Source organism: Raphanus sativus, chromosome 1 (genome assembly GCF_000801105.2).
Source record: "Raphanus sativus cultivar WK10039 chromosome 1, ASM80110v3, whole genome shotgun sequence".
NCBI lineage: Eukaryota > Viridiplantae > Streptophyta > Magnoliopsida > Brassicales > Brassicaceae > Raphanus > Raphanus sativus.
Genome location: NC_079511.1, coordinates 10,155,192 through 10,172,060, shown reverse-complemented (window position 1 = coordinate 10,172,060; position 16,869 = coordinate 10,155,192). Strand labels below are relative to the sequence as shown.

The following is a 16,869-nucleotide window of genomic DNA, read 5'->3' as shown; positions in this document are numbered from 1 at the left end:
AAGACTTTAGTAGTTAAACGGTACATGTTGAGTGCCTCAAGCTTTGGCCTGACGAATAAGGTTTCCATGTTTTCCAGTTTTTACTATGTTTCCTTCTCAAATTTTTGATTTATTGATTAATGTTTCCTTTGTTGAAACTTGAAACAATAATTTTTCAGTAGTGATAACTGCAATTGAGTTCGACAATAAGTCAATAACACTTCTGGAAGGTCGACTATGGCAATTTTTCATCAAGACATAACTATTCATTATAATTTAATAAAAAGCAAATCAAAGCTGTAAATTTTAATCTTATAACAACAAACTATAAAATAAGTAATGTGGGTTAAATTTGCTTTGAATGTGTGGTTTTAGAAAAGATGTTAGGTTTTTTTTTCTGAACAAAAGAAAAGATGTTAGGTAAAGTAACATAAAAGGTCAATGAAATCGTTATTTTAGACTGTAAAAAAATAGAATAATAAATTTATTTGAATCACCAAATCCAATTTTTATATTAAGATACATGGAGTTTTTGTTATTGTGAAAGGAATAATTGAAAAAGTTAATGGATCAAATAAAGTATTTAGCTATATTTTATATTTTGGTATAGATTTTATTTATTTTTAAAAAATCCTACAAACATGTACCATCAGTATAATCTCTTTAGATTAATAATTTATAAATTAATATCTCTATAAATTAATATAATTTTATAGTCTCAAATTAAGTTTTTGGTTCAATTAGTATCTCGATAAATTAATAATTTTTATAAATTAATAAAAAATTATAGTTTTGGTATAGTCCCAACATTATTAATTTATAGAGGTTTCACTGTAATAATAAAATGAGTTAGTACTGTACTTTTTTCAACCGCTTTATTTTAGTGCAACACTGCTAATATTATGATTGAAAATTTTCTGATTGAAAATTATGACAATGTTCAAATAATTTTGTAACGGTAAATTGATCCGTGTGTAGCCGGGCGATAATACTAGTTTTATTATAAAGCGTACAACATGGTCATGGTCATGAAGTGAACAACGATAAACTTGTCGATTACATAAGATTCTTCTCCGTGACTTCTCAAAAGGTACTTTGGTATATAATTATGGACCTCTTCCTCTACGCGATTTAGAGGGCGGCAGATATATAGGAGCAGTGGGAGGGAGAGGGGACTCTAGAAACCGTTCTTGACCTGCCAATTAGCAATAGATACATCACATATGTACCCAGAAGTTATAATAACCACAAGTTAGAAAATATAGCTAGTAAAGTCATTTATGATATGTAAGCTGCTTTCAGCAAAAGCAAGAGCTTGGATATGTATACTAACGTAGGTTGCGTTTAGCCTCGGCGACTCCAGTTTGAAAGGAGACTAATAAGAGCAGAAGAATGAAAGAGATAACAAAACCAACTATATCTGGTGTCTTGGTGGCAGCCATTGATTAAGATAAAACACTCGACTCTCCCTCAGTTCCATATATAACAACAACACAAGCTCATGCTATATAATCTTTTTTTTCTTCTTTCAAAAAAGCTCGTGTGAAAGCACTGAAAATGAAACATCGTTGAAATTGTAGTACTCACCTACTACATTTGTTATTTTAAATTTTATATAGAACTGTCTGATAGTTGACTAATTACTTCTTGAACAGTCAGCTACAGAAACCGGTTAGATTCCATATACCGGTTCAAGACTGAATCGCAGCAGTATCTTTCCGGTTTTTGAATCTCAAGGCGAACTTGAATAAGTAACATGGCTCTACAGTGTACAAAAAGAAAAAAAAAACAAAACTCTCATCATCAAAGAGACAGAACGAGCATAATGAATGTTGAGCAAATCAATAACAAGATCCAAGCCCCACCACCGGTCTTTTCTGCTCGTCTTGTCCCTATACCGACCAAAACTGCAATAACCGCTATAGTTCCAAAACCTATACACAAGGTGAACACTATCAAACCTTTCTTCTCCATCCACTCCACTCTCTGCCAAACTTCTTCAACCCTCTTACTCACGTTTTCATTCTCTTTCTCAGCTCTCTCCATCTCTTTCTCTACTCTCTTTCTCCACTCTTTCATCTCCTCTGCTTCACTCACCATCCTCTCTTGTCTCTCCTTCATACTTTCCACGTCAAGTCTCAAAGTCGCAATCGTCTTTTCTCTCACTTCGGTTTCGCGGTCCATCTCCTTGAATATGTTCCCGTATCTCGTGTTCAGTTCCTCTAAGTATCTCTCTAGAACTGATAGGTTCACGTCCAGTGACCTTAACTTCTGCATCAGTATCTTCAGTACCGTGTCTCCTGGCATTCTGCTTCCTGGCTGATGACGTCTTACCTCTTCCACTGGCTCTGTAACCTTATTACTAGCCATTGATGATTCAGCTTTTGCTACTGTATTCTCTGGTGATGTTTCCCGTTCCTTCTCTCTCTCTGTCGAACCATCATCGCCTTCAGAGGACTCTGCTTGCTGCTTTACAGGCTTCTCCTTCTGCTCAGAATCTCCCTCTCGCGTGTTGAATACTTTTTTGTTGTCTTCCACAGATATCAAATCCTCCAGCATTCTTTCTACGGCATCCACCCCGTACACCTCTACTAAACTCAACGTGCAGTAGAATTCCGAACCATAATGGCTTAGAAATTTCAGTTTCAAGTACCTCACCCACTTCGGCTCCACGAGTGTGAAGTTCTGCTCTTGCTTCACGTTCGCAGCTGTGAAGTTACCCATGTGAACCCACGTATCAGTCGGATAAACCAAGGTGCCTTGAAGCTCAAACTCTTTTAAGTTGGACGAGTAATGCTCGAAGTTGGCGATCTTGATGGTATTGACCAACGTTTCCTCTGAAAGTTCTATGACAACATATTTACCTTCAGCAGAACACGGGTTCCTGAGGTACTTGTCGCTGTCGCGGCTTAGGATGCTCGTAGCCCCCTTTGCTTCCTTGTTAGAAGACAGAACCTTGGCTCCTTTTGAAGCAGATGCATAGTTGTACTCTTTCCCTCCAGGCTCCATCCTGTGAGTCACACCGCTGACTTGACTTGATAACGATTTGTTTCTGGAGTGAGAGGCTCTGCTCTTGAACTCATCAAGGCCAAGCGGGACAGCACGAGAGAGTTGATCAGCCTTTGAAGCATTGGTCTCTGTACCATTCCCTGGATCTGTTGTTTTGTTCATCTTCTGATTTTGCTTCAGAATCTCATTGTTTTCTGTATCATCCCCGGTGTCTGTCTTGTTCGTTTGACTTTGATTCAAAGACGTATTGACTTTGGTGTCTGTATCATTCCCCACTGTGCTTGTCTTGTTCGCCTGACTTTGCTTCAAAAGGTGGACATTGTCATTGCCCTCTACATCATTCAATATACATGTCTTGTTCATCTCGCTTTGCTTGGAAAAGTCAGTGTCTTTGCCTTCCGTATCTGTCTTGTTTGTCTCACTTTGAATCGAAAGATCATTATCGTCCTTGTTTTCTGAACCATCACTCCCAGCATCTGTGCTATTGATAATATCTTCTTGCTTCACAGACTTTTCTTGGTCTTCACTTTCCTCAGACGGGGTAGTTATATCATCGTTATGACTGAGATCAGAAGTACCACGAAGAGAATCAGGCTCAAGTAATGGCGGTGCATCATCATCATGGAAAGGCACAGCCGTCTCATCTGTCCGACCACCAACAAGATCAGGTATTCCAACAGAGTCAACATCTGCAAGTAAGTAGACAAGAGTTTGGTTCTTAATATGCTGCTGATAGGTAAAAAAATCTCTCTAATGAGGTAGAGATCATAGTGATGATTCACAGAACTTCGAAAAGGTGTACCTTTGCGACCATCTCCATGGCTGGAGAGGAAGAGAAGTAGCCAAAGGAGAAAAACAAGAGAAAGAGAGACTTTGTAGAAACTCATCATCCCATTAGAAGAATTGTGGTCAGAAACTCTTCGTCTAGTCCTAGCCAGAAGAGTTTGCATTGGCACATCCACAAATCCAAGAGAGGAGCAGCAGCAGCAGTAAACGCCCTGTTTTTTATAACGACTGCTTTATTGATTTAACTTGAAATTACAAAGTCACCAGAGACACACATTAAAACGAAGACTTGTTTCTTCTATAGAAAAAAAAAAGCTGAAAGCAAAGACACATAGGAGGCGTTTTGTTTCGACAATGATAAGAGCAAATATCTGACGAGTAGTTTAGAGGAAAACTAAAGATGATACAAAAGCTCAATATTTTTGATCGGGTAGAGAATGACCTGTGAGAGGGAATCGAAGCAAGGATTCCTCTCTAGAGGATTATTCGGGTAGGGTTATCCGATTCGCCGATTATGATTCGAATATAGGAGATAATGATGATGTGCGGGGTAGTATCACTGACGACGACGAGGCGTAGACGGAAACAGCAATCTATCTTTCTCTTGGGGGAATCTAAATACGTCTACGCCAAGCAGAAACTAACACGAGATGCAAACGGTTTGCACCGTGAAAAAAAAGAAGAGAAGAGTCAAAAGCGACTTGAAACTGAAATCTTAGGCAGAGTCGAGGAGGAAAAAGACGAAGATGATGACTTGTTCCCCATTCTTTTAGATTTTTTTATTTTGTATATTATTTTTTCCTTTTTTTTTCTTTTTGATGAGTAAGAAATACTCCAATATGATAGCGCAAAACAATGCAAATTTTTTTCTTCATTTTACAGTTTTTTTTTTGTGATTCCCAAATATTGTGCTAATGTCCACTACTTGTTTTTTTTTTAAATTCAAATAGTACTCTCTCTCTCTCTCTTTTATAATATAAATTATATTAAAATATATTTTTGGTTTCAAAATGTATATAATTTTATATTTTAATATAATTTTTTATTTCAAAACAGAAATTATTTATTTTATTGTGTCAGTAATGAAATAACGAATTTTGTGATTGGTTAAAGTTTTAATATTAAATTGAATTTTTAATAATAATATTTCTAATTAAAATTACATTTTGAAACTAGATTTATGATGACAGTAAGTATCTTTTTTTTTTGTGATGACAGTAAGTATCTATTTTCTACTATCTTGAACATTCTCAACTTTTTTTCTTTTTTTGACTACACATCCTCAACTATTTTGTAAATTTTTTTTTTTGTCAATCTATTTTGTAAATCTATAACAACACAATCTTGAGTGAGACAATCAATGTGCAATAATTAAAAAAAAAAAGATTGGGGTAAAAAAGCAGGTACATAGCTCTGAAGCGTAATTGCGTAAAGTAGTTACAATTCTTCTTCTTTCTATAAACCAGAAAAGGTAGGTGTGCATTGCGGGGGAAGAATGTGAACTGATTTGGGAAGAATGCCACCCACTAGAATAACATATATGATCATCTTAATTGATGATTTGGAATTATTACGGTAAAAAGCCAATAAAAAGGGATGGCCCCACAAGGTTTGATGAGCTGTGATTGTGCTGTTGCGGCACGTTAACGTGATTGCCAGCTTGGACTTGTCCCCCCCTTCCCTTCCCTTCTTGAAGAATGTATAAATTTGAAAACAAAAAGTCCATTATTCTAAAATTTGTTGGTTTAAACTTTACCAAGATTATTTAATTACAACAAATAAAAGTCGTTGCTTCTGTGTCTTTCTGATCCCACTAATTCTTTAACTAGCCAATAGCCGAAGATGGGTTTTCTAAACTAATTCTATTAATCATGGACCTATAAGCCTACTAAAGTTTATATTTCAAGCTGAATATCTTGCACTGTAATTTTGAGAACTTGCTTGACTTTATTCATCTTGCATACAAGGTATATAACAGACTTCTTGTTACAACATATTTCTACAGACTCCTATATTACAGGAAGATAATATATTTACAAAACTGATACGAGAATATTTGGAGAATATCCAGAGTATATTCTTTCACCCTCCTTTAGTGAGAAGGTCGGAGTCTCTGACGTTTAATTCTATAGACTCCTATATTACAGGAAGATAATATATTTACAAAACTGATATGAGAATATCCGGAATATATTCTTTCACCCTCCCTCAGTGAGAACGTCGGAATCTCTGACGTTTAATCCTTTTGTGAAAATGTCAGCATATTGGAAGGTTGTGGGGACATGAAGAACCTTAACTTGACCAAGTGCTACCTTCTCCCTAACGAAATGGAGGTCATTTCAACATGTTTGGTCCTCTGATGCTGAACGGGATTGGAGAACATGTAGACGGCGCTGATGTTATCACAAAAGACCAATGTAGCTTTCTTGATTGGAAGCCGAAGTTCAAGTAAGAGGTTTTTTATCCAGCAAGTTTCTGCTACCTCGTTAGCAACACTTCTGTATTCGGCTTCGGCACTTGATCGAGAGATTGTCTGTTGACGCTTAGAAGACCAGGAGATAAGATTGTCTCCAAAGTGAAGGCAGTATCCTGACGTGGAGCGTCTTGTGTCAGGGCATCCAGCCTAGAGTCTGTTTTTGATTTGTAAATCTTTAGTCCTTGGCTCAGAGAAAGGCTTTGATACCATGTAATTTTGAGAACTTGCTTGACTTTATTCATTTTGCGTACAAGGTATATAACAGAGTTCTTGTTACAATAGATTTCTACAGACTCCTATATTACAGCCGGAGTATATTCTTTCATGCACCGTGATACAGTAATCCATATGAGATCCCCGATAAATTTGATAATTGTTTACTCGTATCAAACAACAAAAGTAATTTCTCCACCCGTGGGAAAAATTATTTCAGACCGGAAGAACGTCGTTCACTGCTCGAAGAGATACAAATGTTAGGTTAATCGGTTAATCATTAGGGACAAGGTAACCTTTCATAGACTTATGTTGCCCACAAGAATTAAATTGAATTGATTGATATAAGCAGATTACTATCGTATAATATAGCAAAGAATGTGATATAAGTTATAAACCAAATTAGGAGATGTTATCATGAATAACGATCGCCATACGATTTTTCTTTGGAACATGTATATATCAAATGCAAGAGAAAATATAATGTACATGAAAACGATAAACATCTTCTACATAACATATCCCATCGCACTGCACATAAACTCGAATTTAAATCTATGATAAAAAAATATACTAACGAAATTTAGAGTGACTATTGAAGAAACAATAATGAGCAAATATTGAGAGAGTTCAGAGAAAGAACCTGTGGCAGTGATGTATAAATAATATATGGTGGAATTCTAGCCTGAAGAATTAACAAAACAAACGACCAACTCACTCACTCCCTCACTCTGCAAATGTTTTTGACCAAACCCAATGTTGTCTCAACGAACGATTGATCACAATGGATCCAACAGCGACTGCTCGGTTTGTTGCTGCTTGGAACCACTTGACCTCGAGGTAGATGTCCCACTTCTGCCCCTTCCCCTTCCTCTTCCCACTGCTGTCGAAGGTGGTGGTGCGAGTCTCATTGCAGCTTGCTCAGTTTTGCTTGACTTGAATATTGAACTTATGTCTGCTGGCGGCTTTTGGTTACTGTATGAACTGCTTCCGAAAGACAACGGCATTCCTTCGTTCTGATTTTGAATACCAAAAGAGTTCATAGGATCTTGGTTACTTGCACTGATACCTGAACCTCCTTGCTGTGATTTCAAAGAAGACAAGAAAGCATTGCCAAAGGCCCAGAAGTCGTTTTAGCTCTCGGAAACTGCTTCATTTCTGGTATATTATTGCTCAAACTAGAACCACTGTTGTTCGGTGGAGGTCGAGTGGCGGCAGTACCGTTGTGGAAACCCCCAGAAGCAATGGAAGCACTGTTCGCTCGCGGTGGCCAATTAGCAAAAGGGTCTAGTTCATCAAAACTAGGAGTTGATGATGTTCCTCCTGAGTTTAGCCGTGCCTCATCATTAGCTAGATGAGAAGTAACATTGGAAGATTGTCTTGGTGGCCACTCTATATCAACTGGAGCGCATGTCGTTGGCACTGTTGTCTTGTTCGATGGCTGTGGTTGAACTGTAGAATTGTTAAACTGAGAGTTTGCGGGTGCAGGATCTCTCGAAGCAGAACTTTTGGTCGGAATGGCCAGTCGTCATCCCATGCAGGACTGTTCTTTGCTGCAGAAGCAACCTTCTCAATTTTTTGGATTGGTGTTTGTAACTGGATCCCATCTGCAGCAGAGCCTGGTTTAACTTCTGGAACTCCAGAATCATTGACAGTAACTCCCCTTTTCTCCTCTATTTTCCTGTTCCCAGCCCAAAAGATAGACAAGCCAGATGTTAAAAACAAAAACAGTTCGCAGTTTTGTAAGGGGTCCTTGGAAACAGGGACGGGAAAGCTCGAAGGCATACCTGAGAATATCCTTGATAAATAGCATATATTTGGCAAATTGTTGGACGTTCAATTGTTGGGCTGTGAGAAGTGGTATAATTAGGGGAAGCACGTGTTCGGCAGTGAATTCAATTCCATACTAAAGAACAATTAGGGAGAGTGACAAGTAAATCATCTTATACGTTACCACAGGTATAAAAGCAAAGTTAGGATCACTGACACATGTAAGCTATTTTACCCACCTGCTTGAGAATTGCGTTTGCGATTGCAAGAGTACACATAAGCGTAGGTGCAGAACGATCAACGGCAGTACAACGTTGAATTGTTTGCAAGATTTCAGTAACAGCGTGTTTATCAAGCGTTTGAACCAGCTCTGCTAAGCAGAGCAAAGCATTTACTCTGACCTGCACTGCACCACACGAAATTTGGATTAGATGATGGAGCTCATCATTTAATCTCTCTATTCTTTAAAGGACACAAATATTGAACCAATCAAGGCTAACATACGGCAACAACTGTAGTCTTGAGAGCCAAGCCATGAACACGAAGCAAAATTGCTTGCCTTACGACCTGCAGAAACAAGTTGGAAAAGAATCAGAAAGAAACTCACCAATGCAAATAACCAAAATTATCTTGCAGAACCAAAATTCAAATGCATTTGAAATTACGCTTGTGTAAGCCACACATCAATCCTGAAGCTTGTATCATCCCATATTAGATGATGCACTCAGATAAAATATTAAACACAAAGCATCAAGCATCAAGCATCACCTGACCATCAAGTTGTTTAGCAACAGATGTAGATCTTTTCAGAACTTCCTCCTTTATCCGGACATCGTTGTCATTGTAGGTTCGGAGAAGCAAAGGGAGGACATGAGATCCAAGATGCTCTGCACTAGTCTAAAAATACAAAAGCACACTAGTAAAAAAATCTGAGGGCCTAACCGCGTAAGATGTAATACGAAAAGGGGAAAGTGATTCCATTTTAGAGCAGTTTTAAAAGTAGCAATATGAATCAGCTTTAGATGTGACGGTCTTGTACTAGTTTACGGCAGCACAAAAACAATGTTTGGCTGTGGCACTGCCAAGTAACGGCACAAGATATCTCATAGGCACTAAGGCACAGCTCATAGGTAACAATACTTTACACCTTCCCAATGTGTCAAATTAGTAGAACTTAGCAGACAATAATGCATGATTCGAAAACATAACTCCACTTCTGAATACATACAGGTTAAAGTTTTACCTTGTTAATTAAAAGCTCTGCACGCTTTACAAGCAACAGTAGAGTATCACCCGTAGCAGAACTCAAAACAGGAACAAGAGCTGGGAGCGTTGTCAACTCAAAGTCATTCTTATCCTGTGAATTGTAGTTCAAGGTCAAGCAATAATTAAAACATGATAGAGATCCAAGAAAAATTCTTGTCAAAGGTCAATGTGAAGCAACTTCCAAGTTTTTGTACAGATAACAGGTTGATAAATAGCCGTTATCTATTGATTTATTTGTACAATCGGAAAGAGAGTTTAAGTATAGGTCATAAAACACAAGTAATAAGAGAGAGAAAATACATCTAGAACCAGTTCTATAAATCTCAAAGAAAGAGAAGAAATGAAATGCATGGAAACCTGACTGACCCAATGCAAGATACCCAAGATTAGAAAAATCACCAGAGACTCTGCAATAGTTAGAACCATAGGAAAAATCACTGGCTGCATAACCAAATTCCTGAGTTCAGCACAAAGAGGCGGAAGCACCTGCATAACAAAACCTAGTTTGATTAATTGTAACAAGGCAAAGCACTTGAGCAATTGATTTCTTTTTCTGTTAACAGTATATGGGAAAGAAGCCATGAAGTGACTACCTTATACCGTAATACACGCAAATCAAAATATTTCCACATATCTGACAATGCTATTAAGAACTCAGACTTTTGCATGTTGTCTCGTTCCTGTGGTAAATATAAAAATTTCCCCAAAGGTTATATATATTTCCTACTATCTAGATGATGTCTGTCTGAAACAATGTTTGAAAGTATATATACATACAAGCATATGATCAAGAAAACGGAGGGCACGTAACCTAGTGTCGCTTCTGAAAAAATTAGATCATGCAGATGAAAGGTCAAGTCCAAGATGTAAGTGCACAAGCAACGAGGTAAAACTTTGTCACAAGAAACTTGAAGATTCGGTATTCCTACCTGTGAAATCTAATGTTGTTGGTCTGAAGGACTCGTTCGTTGATAGCATCCGTTGCAAATCAGATACCAAGTCCGAGGGTATAGATGAGAAAGTTTCATTTGTTAAATAGTTCAATGTGTTCATGTACTGCAACAAAATTGCAGGTCCAATAATCAGCAATGGAAAATACAGATATTCTACTACTTTATATCATGAAAATGTGAAATTTAACCTAAAACGGAAACTAGTTCTGAGTCTGCTTCCTTTTTACAGGAAAAAAAAACACCTATCAGATCGTCTTAGCCTGAAGATTGGACTAATGAGCTTGAGATTCAGAATTACCATTTTGACATTGTTGTGGCAATCAAACAATGGTTTCCGTGCAACTAAATGATAAGCGAGGCATCCGAAACTAAAAATATCTGAAGAAGCTCCAGCCGATGGAGTTTTGCTCCGCACCAATTCAGGTGCAGTATAGTTTAAAGATGGTTGGAGTGGCAAAATCGAGTCTTCAACATCATATTCCTACACAGATCCATTCATATCGAAACACTTTCATCATACCATGCATATCCAGTAACCAAATCATGAGTTTTAATGTACTCACAGCGTAGTGAAATGATTGCATGGTATCCAAATTCCCAGCCTGTGCATATCCAGTAACCAAATCATGAGTTTTATTTTCCTCTTAATTTTTTATTTTTATTTTCATTTATTAGCCAAACAGGTCCTTCGTCTTGATAAGAAAGTAACAACAAGGTACTATATAAAATTATTTGCAACATTTGCCCATTTGTAACTGCCACAAAGTCAGAAATGTCCCTATAGAACTCCTCTATGCCCCTACAACATTTACCACTACTCGTTGCATGAAGAATCTGTTGAAACGTTGCAGATTCGAATCTCTCTCCACAAGCATAGAGAAGAACTTCATGAAATCTCCTTATGTTGTTCTTCAAGTATCTGTACTGTACAGTCTTCTATGCGTTTGTGAGAGATTTGAGGTCAACTTTTAAACAAAGAGGGCTTCTGCTACCGGTTCACTAACCAACCGGGTTTTATCAGAACATCTCGCTTGAAGTCACGGCCCGTTACTGACTTTGATTCACCCAGGCGTCGGTAACACTGTGAACAAGAGCAGCAACCTCAGAGGAAAGGAAGCATTGTTGCAAGAGATGTAAGTAAGGGTTGCGGACTAACCTTGTAACACACAATGGTATCATCAGGGTACATAGCAAATAGCTTAGTTCCCAGGCGGGCGAAGCAAGAATCACAGAGGCTCTCATCATTTATCTGCACGTGACGTGATCTTTCTTCTAATCTTGCCAACCTTGAATCCACATCCAATGCACGAGAGACATTGTGTACGATCTGTAGCAATTAACATAAGAACCATTCAGACACTCAAGCTCCACCCACACCACCATATATATATTCAAGAACTTAAAAGCACAGTAACAATTTATTCATAAGCTTTATAAATGCTACTTCACTGATGACTTCTTCTTAGGATGTAACTGTGCATGTTACTCTTGCTAATGTGACATTTGACAAGAGAAACACACAATCTTACTTCCCCCACAAAGTTAAGGGCATTCACAACAGTAGCAGCCACATAACATAATACGCGAATATTATTTTTTTTAAAGGGATTTGTGAATTATTTACTTGGCCTTGACGATGATGATGAACCCGAGCCCTGAGCATTCTCAAAATTGTATCTGACGCCAGTTTTAAAGGCATGTCAGGAGACAATTTCTGGAAGAAAAAAAAATGATATCAGCACTATCAAACAAGCGTCGATGAACTAACAAATGCAAACGCTGTAGTATAAGAAGCATTATCAGCTTCATTAACATATGGACTGTGAGATCTCTTACTTCCAAAACTTGCAAAGGATCAAGTGATTCCCCATGGTTGTGGAGAAGACGAACCGCAGCTTTGAACATAGGCTCTTTACCATTTTGAGGCTCCAGATACATATCAAGTAACCTAACATAACTTTCTGTTATATGGGGATTTTAAAAAAGGAAAAGTGGAACTCGAGTCATGGGATTCACACAATAAATCTAGATTAAATTGAGAAAAAAAAAACCTACTGCATAAATGCATCTGGTCTTCCAATTTCTACACAATATTGCTCTGCAGCTGCACAATCCTCAAGCTTCCTGGTTCCCATGACAAAAGATCTTATCAGTAGTCATATATTCAAAATCACTATACACTGTATAAGGTCTCAAATCTTTGATTAACAATCATCAACAGTTCAACTTCGTTATTAATGAGAACTTACAGAGCAAGAATTTGAAGGACAACTGTCTCCTGTCCTATCCTTCGGTATAGGATAGCCTGCCAAAAGAGTTTCACACACATATCAGAAGATAAAACAACAAGATATCAGTTGTTTCGATTGTAGAAAATTTGTTGAATAATCATCGGTGCTACTGTTTACACACATAAAACGAAGGAAACAAATTTGACCCACAAACCTTTTCCAACCACAGTTCTGATCCTTCAATCAAATTCAATATTTCTTCAGGGTCATACAGATCTGAGGACTGCAAAAAGGTCTGCAACCTTTCCCGCACATCACTTTCAAATAGAGAAATACTTCCTACATTACAATCACGGGCCTCTTTTCCTCCAGCATCAGTTTCTTGGTTACCATTTTGAACTTCAACACACTCAAGTGCTGACTTGGCAAGTGAGAGAGCATATGATGTATGCAGCTGCGGGTCGTTATAGTCTCTATCTTCAATCAGCCATTGGAAGTACCTGGCCCATACATAAAGAATCCGATGAGAAGAAAACTTCAAAAAATTCCCAACTTCACTACAAAAAAAACTCTGGTCGACCGTTCTTTTACTAATTACTAATAAGTAATAAGCTTTAAGAAAAAGTCAATAGGATGAAAACTACTTATGGTGTAAGTAAACCATACCTCTGTATGATTTCAACTTTTTGGGGATCAATAGCTTGGATCACTTTCTCTGCAACAAGATTAAGAAACACAGACCCTTACATCAATGAAAAGATCTAGTGTTTTATCCACCATTATACAAATAATGTCATGTGCCAAGCCACTCAAAATCCCATAGCCAAATTATAACAAAAATAAAATATAACTGCCTACTGTAAGGGACATCAATAGCCGAATAAGCAGATTACGGAGGTAAAGCACACTATGGACATGAGAATATATGCATGCATAGATCAAAATCCCATAGCCAAATTATAACAAAATTAAAATAAAACTGCCTACTGTAAGGGACATCAATAGCCGAATAAGCAGACTATGGAGGTAAAGCACACTATGGATATGAGAATATATGCATGCATAGATTAAGTTACCCCGAAGCAAAAAAGCAGTATTGGACTTCTGGCGTTACCTAAATCATCTCAGACTTCAGCTAAGCCATTATTTATCAATACAATTCCAACAGAGACCAACAGTTCAAAACTCAAGAAACAGTTGCCAAGATGTTTCTAATAAGAGCGAAAAGAGATCAACATCCGACTCACAACCAAACACAAATGTCCTTATAACCATGATTCCCACCTGGCAAAAGCTCTTCTGTCCTTTTATCTGACGTCAAGACTTGGATAGCAAACAATGGGTTTATATCTGAAATCTAAAATTGATACCCACAATCATCAATTATATTCGTAAGATGCAAATATTAGAATTTAAAAAAGTAACAACAACTTGGGGTTATATCATATATATTTCATACCCAACTAAGATGCTGCAATGCCAGTTCTGGATCACAGGGTTCCTCAAGAATCCTGGCTGCTTCTGCAGCAGCAGCCTCTTTTCCAGATAGCCTAATGAGCTCGTTTTCGTGTAAGTAAGGCACCAAGTCATCTGAGTCTTGCCACAGACCAGATGAATAATTCTTCGCAAAGAGACGCCAAATAGCAAGAGCCTTTGCACTCATCCCCTTACTTGCATATAGGAATGCAAGTGTCCGCAGATGTTCAGATTCATTTAAAAGAGACTCCAACTCCTCCTGCACCGCTCACACAAATTGTACTGTCATCCCCGCAAGCAACTTTCTGATAACAAGATCTCTATATTCAATGCATTGTAATGCTAAGAAGATGATAAATGCACCTACAGACCTAGGCACTAAATTTTTCTCTCTTTCTAACCAAGCTATAGCTGTCTTAGTCAAATATTTCTGTCAAATAAATAGATAAGCTAGATCCAAATTACAGATTTCTTACATCTTTCTGTTGTTAATTTCTAAAACAACGTACCATTTGGTGCTATAAAATACGTGTGTGAATAATGTATGCACTAAAAGACATACCACAACACAGTTGTTAACAGAAGATGCAAGATTCTCCATATCTTCAACACGGTTTAGTGCTCTATACAGAAGCATTAGAAGCGTGTCTATTCCCTCTCTTACTGGGTGACTTAAGTCCTTCTCACGAGAGACCTCGAGGTACCTTTTGCCACAGGTAACATTAACTCGTTATATGCCAATTCCCACCTCAGAGAACAGGGGTATACTAAAAACTGTTGGGGGGGGGAAATGTACACAAATAGAGAAACTGTAGCACCTTGTCATGTTTTTGATTGCTGACTCTAGTAAATCAGCTCTACTTGGAGGATTTGAGGAAAACTCTTCGTCAACCGGAGTATCCATTCCCGCTTTTCTTAGGAAGATGGCTCTTTGGATGGCCATCAATCCATTATCTACAACATCTTCAAGAGGAGCAGGAGGGGGATGCAATCCCCAGTATCTGTTTCTTGGAACCTGAAAGAAAGTGAAAACCTTGTTGAAGCAGAGAGAAGTTTAATCAAGGTTTGAGAAGCTAGCTCTTTAAAACAAATTTAAAGCACAACACAAGTAGCCACTGCCAGGAGAAAAATAAACCTGCAAAGACCATCGATTAGGATCTCGCATGATAAAAGGAAAAACTTCAGAAGGTTCCATGCTTTCTGACTTTAAAAACTGATTCACTGCCTCCTCAAAGCGCAAATCAAAAAGTAGTAGATACCCTATCTGAGCATGAAGAAAAGAAAGCATCTCTTTCGAAATTTCCCCCTCTGAGTCAAGCTCCTCCACCAGGGAGATGGCTTCTCTGTATCTCTTTTTCCTCAAGAGGTCTTTAATCTGTTCTTCATAAGGCACTCTTCGATAAAAAATAACCTGAAACATCACAGCGAATAATCAGACATAGTATTCATGACCACTTCATCATAAAGACAAACTTTAGGGAATTGAAGAAAGCCATTGTTGAGATAGGTACCTTTGATATGGTAGTAACAGCCAAAAGGTTCCCGTCTCCTGCCTCATCAACTGCCAAAACCGAAGGCCCACACCCTTCAGGACCAAAACTAACCGACTGAACACAAGCACCCGACTTCTTCTGATGTATCTCCATTTTCCCATCCCCAACAGTCACCAAATAGAAAGACAATTCTCCAACAGAGTCAGGCCTCCTACGAAACACAAGACTCCCACCAACAGGCTGACCATTCGTATCCACAACAACCCCAACATTATCCACCAACAACAACACCTTCCACTCTTTACAAAGCAACTTGAGCAGCGGGGGACCAGAGACATCAGGCAACGCGAATATCACCCCGCTTTTCCCAGTAACACACGAGATCAAACTATAACCTTTATCAGTCCCGGCAACAACATAATCATCAAGCCAAACCAAAGTCTTGATCCCACCGATCCCAACAATCTCTTTCAACACAACAAAGGAATCACCTTTCCCATCTTCCTCATCAAGCTCAACCAGCAACATCCTCTCACCAATCGCAACAGCGAAAACATAACGAACTCCCTCGCGCCGACGACGTCGAGAGTCCTTCCCTTTAACATCACTCCCCACACGACTCCCACCGCCAAGCATCTGTAGAAACTTCTTGCTCGAGCTAGACTCACCTGAAACCTCGGAAGAAGGCAGCAACGACAACAAGTCAGATGACTCCTCGCGTCCCCTCACTCTCTTAGCGACGACACTGATCCCTCTCAACACCCCGCCCAGTCTCTTAGCGGGTGTTGAGAGAAGCGAATCCGCCAAGAACAAGTGGCCGTTGCAGAGCGCTAGAACTTTCCCTCTCTCCTCGTGGCCGAGCACGAAGATGGACTCGACCGGGGAAGCGCTTAGAGATAGAGCTCCGAGACGCGCGACGATGTTGGTCGAAGTGTCGAGGGAGAGGAGGAGAAGGGATCCGGAGAAGGTGCCGATGTAGACTAGGGTTTGGGAATCGGAGTGTGGGGAGAGGCATAGGGATCGGATCTTGTCGACGCCGCCGCCGACGCCGAGATCGTAGCGGGTAGTGAGCTCCACGACTGATCGAGATTTGGCCATTAGTTAGAGTGGTTGAACGGAGACAATGTCAGTGAAAGGGATTCGAGGAGATTGAAACTCCGGCGATCACCGATCAGTCTCGCCTAACCGGTAAAGCTGAAGAGGAGTTCTCATTTTGA

At 38.8% G+C, this 16,869-nt stretch overlaps 4 protein-coding genes across 4 annotated transcripts; all 4 read right to left on the bottom strand.

Moving 5' to 3' along the window:
- Positions 1-960: 960 nt before the first annotated feature.
- Positions 961-1,451, bottom strand: LOC108812762 (serine rich endogenous peptide 13). Its single transcript, XM_018585112.2, has 2 exons — positions 1,313-1,451; positions 961-1,174 (listed from the first exon to the last, which is right to left on the bottom strand). The coding sequence occupies exons 1-2, from the start codon at positions 1,419-1,421 to the stop codon at positions 1,086-1,088; spliced, it is 198 nt and encodes a 65-aa protein (XP_018440614.2). The 5' UTR covers positions 1,422-1,451; the 3' UTR covers positions 961-1,085.
- Positions 1,452-1,526: 75 nt separating this feature from the next.
- On the bottom strand, positions 1,527-4,524 carry LOC108812753 (SUN domain-containing protein 3). The gene is made up of 3 exons (XM_057010205.1): positions 4,217-4,524; positions 3,791-3,986; positions 1,527-3,677 (listed from the first exon to the last, which is right to left on the bottom strand). The coding sequence occupies exons 2-3, from the start codon at positions 3,936-3,938 to the stop codon at positions 1,783-1,785; spliced, it is 2,043 nt and encodes a 680-aa protein (XP_056866185.1). The 5' UTR covers positions 3,939-3,986; positions 4,217-4,524; the 3' UTR covers positions 1,527-1,782.
- Positions 4,525-6,965: 2,441 nt separating this feature from the next.
- Positions 6,966-11,342, bottom strand: LOC108844915 (SCY1-like protein 2 A). The gene is given in 15 exon segments (XM_056989567.1): positions 6,966-7,598; positions 7,601-7,984; positions 7,987-8,144; positions 8,251-8,369; positions 8,473-8,634; positions 8,738-8,800; positions 9,002-9,130; positions 9,477-9,590; positions 9,899-9,985; positions 10,093-10,179; positions 10,277-10,338; positions 10,429-10,555; positions 10,751-10,933; positions 11,016-11,054; positions 11,265-11,342. Coding segments are annotated over 15 exon segments (2,148 nt in total). The 3' UTR covers positions 6,966-7,242.
- Positions 11,101-16,864, bottom strand: LOC108812727 (vacuolar sorting protein 3). The gene is made up of 14 exons (XM_018585067.2): positions 15,671-16,864; positions 15,295-15,570; positions 14,978-15,174; positions 14,722-14,863; positions 14,143-14,418; positions 13,968-14,040; positions 13,350-13,398; positions 12,898-13,183; positions 12,702-12,757; positions 12,508-12,576; positions 12,289-12,400; positions 12,077-12,166; positions 11,609-11,779; positions 11,101-11,533 (listed from the first exon to the last, which is right to left on the bottom strand). The coding sequence occupies exons 1-14, from the start codon at positions 16,748-16,750 to the stop codon at positions 11,441-11,443; spliced, it is 2,970 nt and encodes a 989-aa protein (XP_018440569.2). The 5' UTR covers positions 16,751-16,864; the 3' UTR covers positions 11,101-11,440.
- Between the last annotated feature and the right edge of the window lie 5 nt (positions 16,865-16,869).

What these genes read in the sequence shown, in the direction of transcription:
- LOC108812727 (XM_018585067.2), bottom strand. Translation starts at nt 16,750, where the DNA reads ATGGCCAAATCTCGATCAGTCGTGGAGCTCACTACCCGCTACGATCTC. An exon ending in GACAGAAGAGCTTTTGCCAG is followed by an intron (nt 13,399 to 13,967) that starts GTGGGAATCATG and finishes ATCTTGTTGCAG; the next exon opens with AGAAAGTGATCCAAGCTATT. An exon ending in AAAGTTGAAATCATACAGAG is followed by an intron (nt 13,184 to 13,349) that starts GTATGGTTTACT and finishes TGTATGGGCCAG; the next exon opens with GTACTTCCAATGGCTGATTG.
- LOC108812753 (XM_057010205.1), bottom strand. Translation starts at nt 3,938, where the DNA reads ATGCAAACTCTTCTGGCTAGGACTAGACGAAGAGTTTCTGACCACAAT. An exon ending in CCATGGAGATGGTCGCAAAG is followed by an intron (nt 3,678 to 3,790) that starts GTACACCTTTTC and finishes ACTTACTTGCAG; the next exon opens with ATGTTGACTCTGTTGGAATA.
- LOC108812762 (XM_018585112.2), bottom strand. Translation starts at nt 1,421, where the DNA reads ATGGCTGCCACCAAGACACCAGATATAGTTGGTTTTGTTATCTCTTTC. An exon ending in CGAGGCTAAACGCAACCTAC is followed by an intron (nt 1,175 to 1,312) that starts GTTAGTATACAT and finishes GCTAATTGGCAG; the next exon opens with GTCAAGAACGGTTTCTAGAG.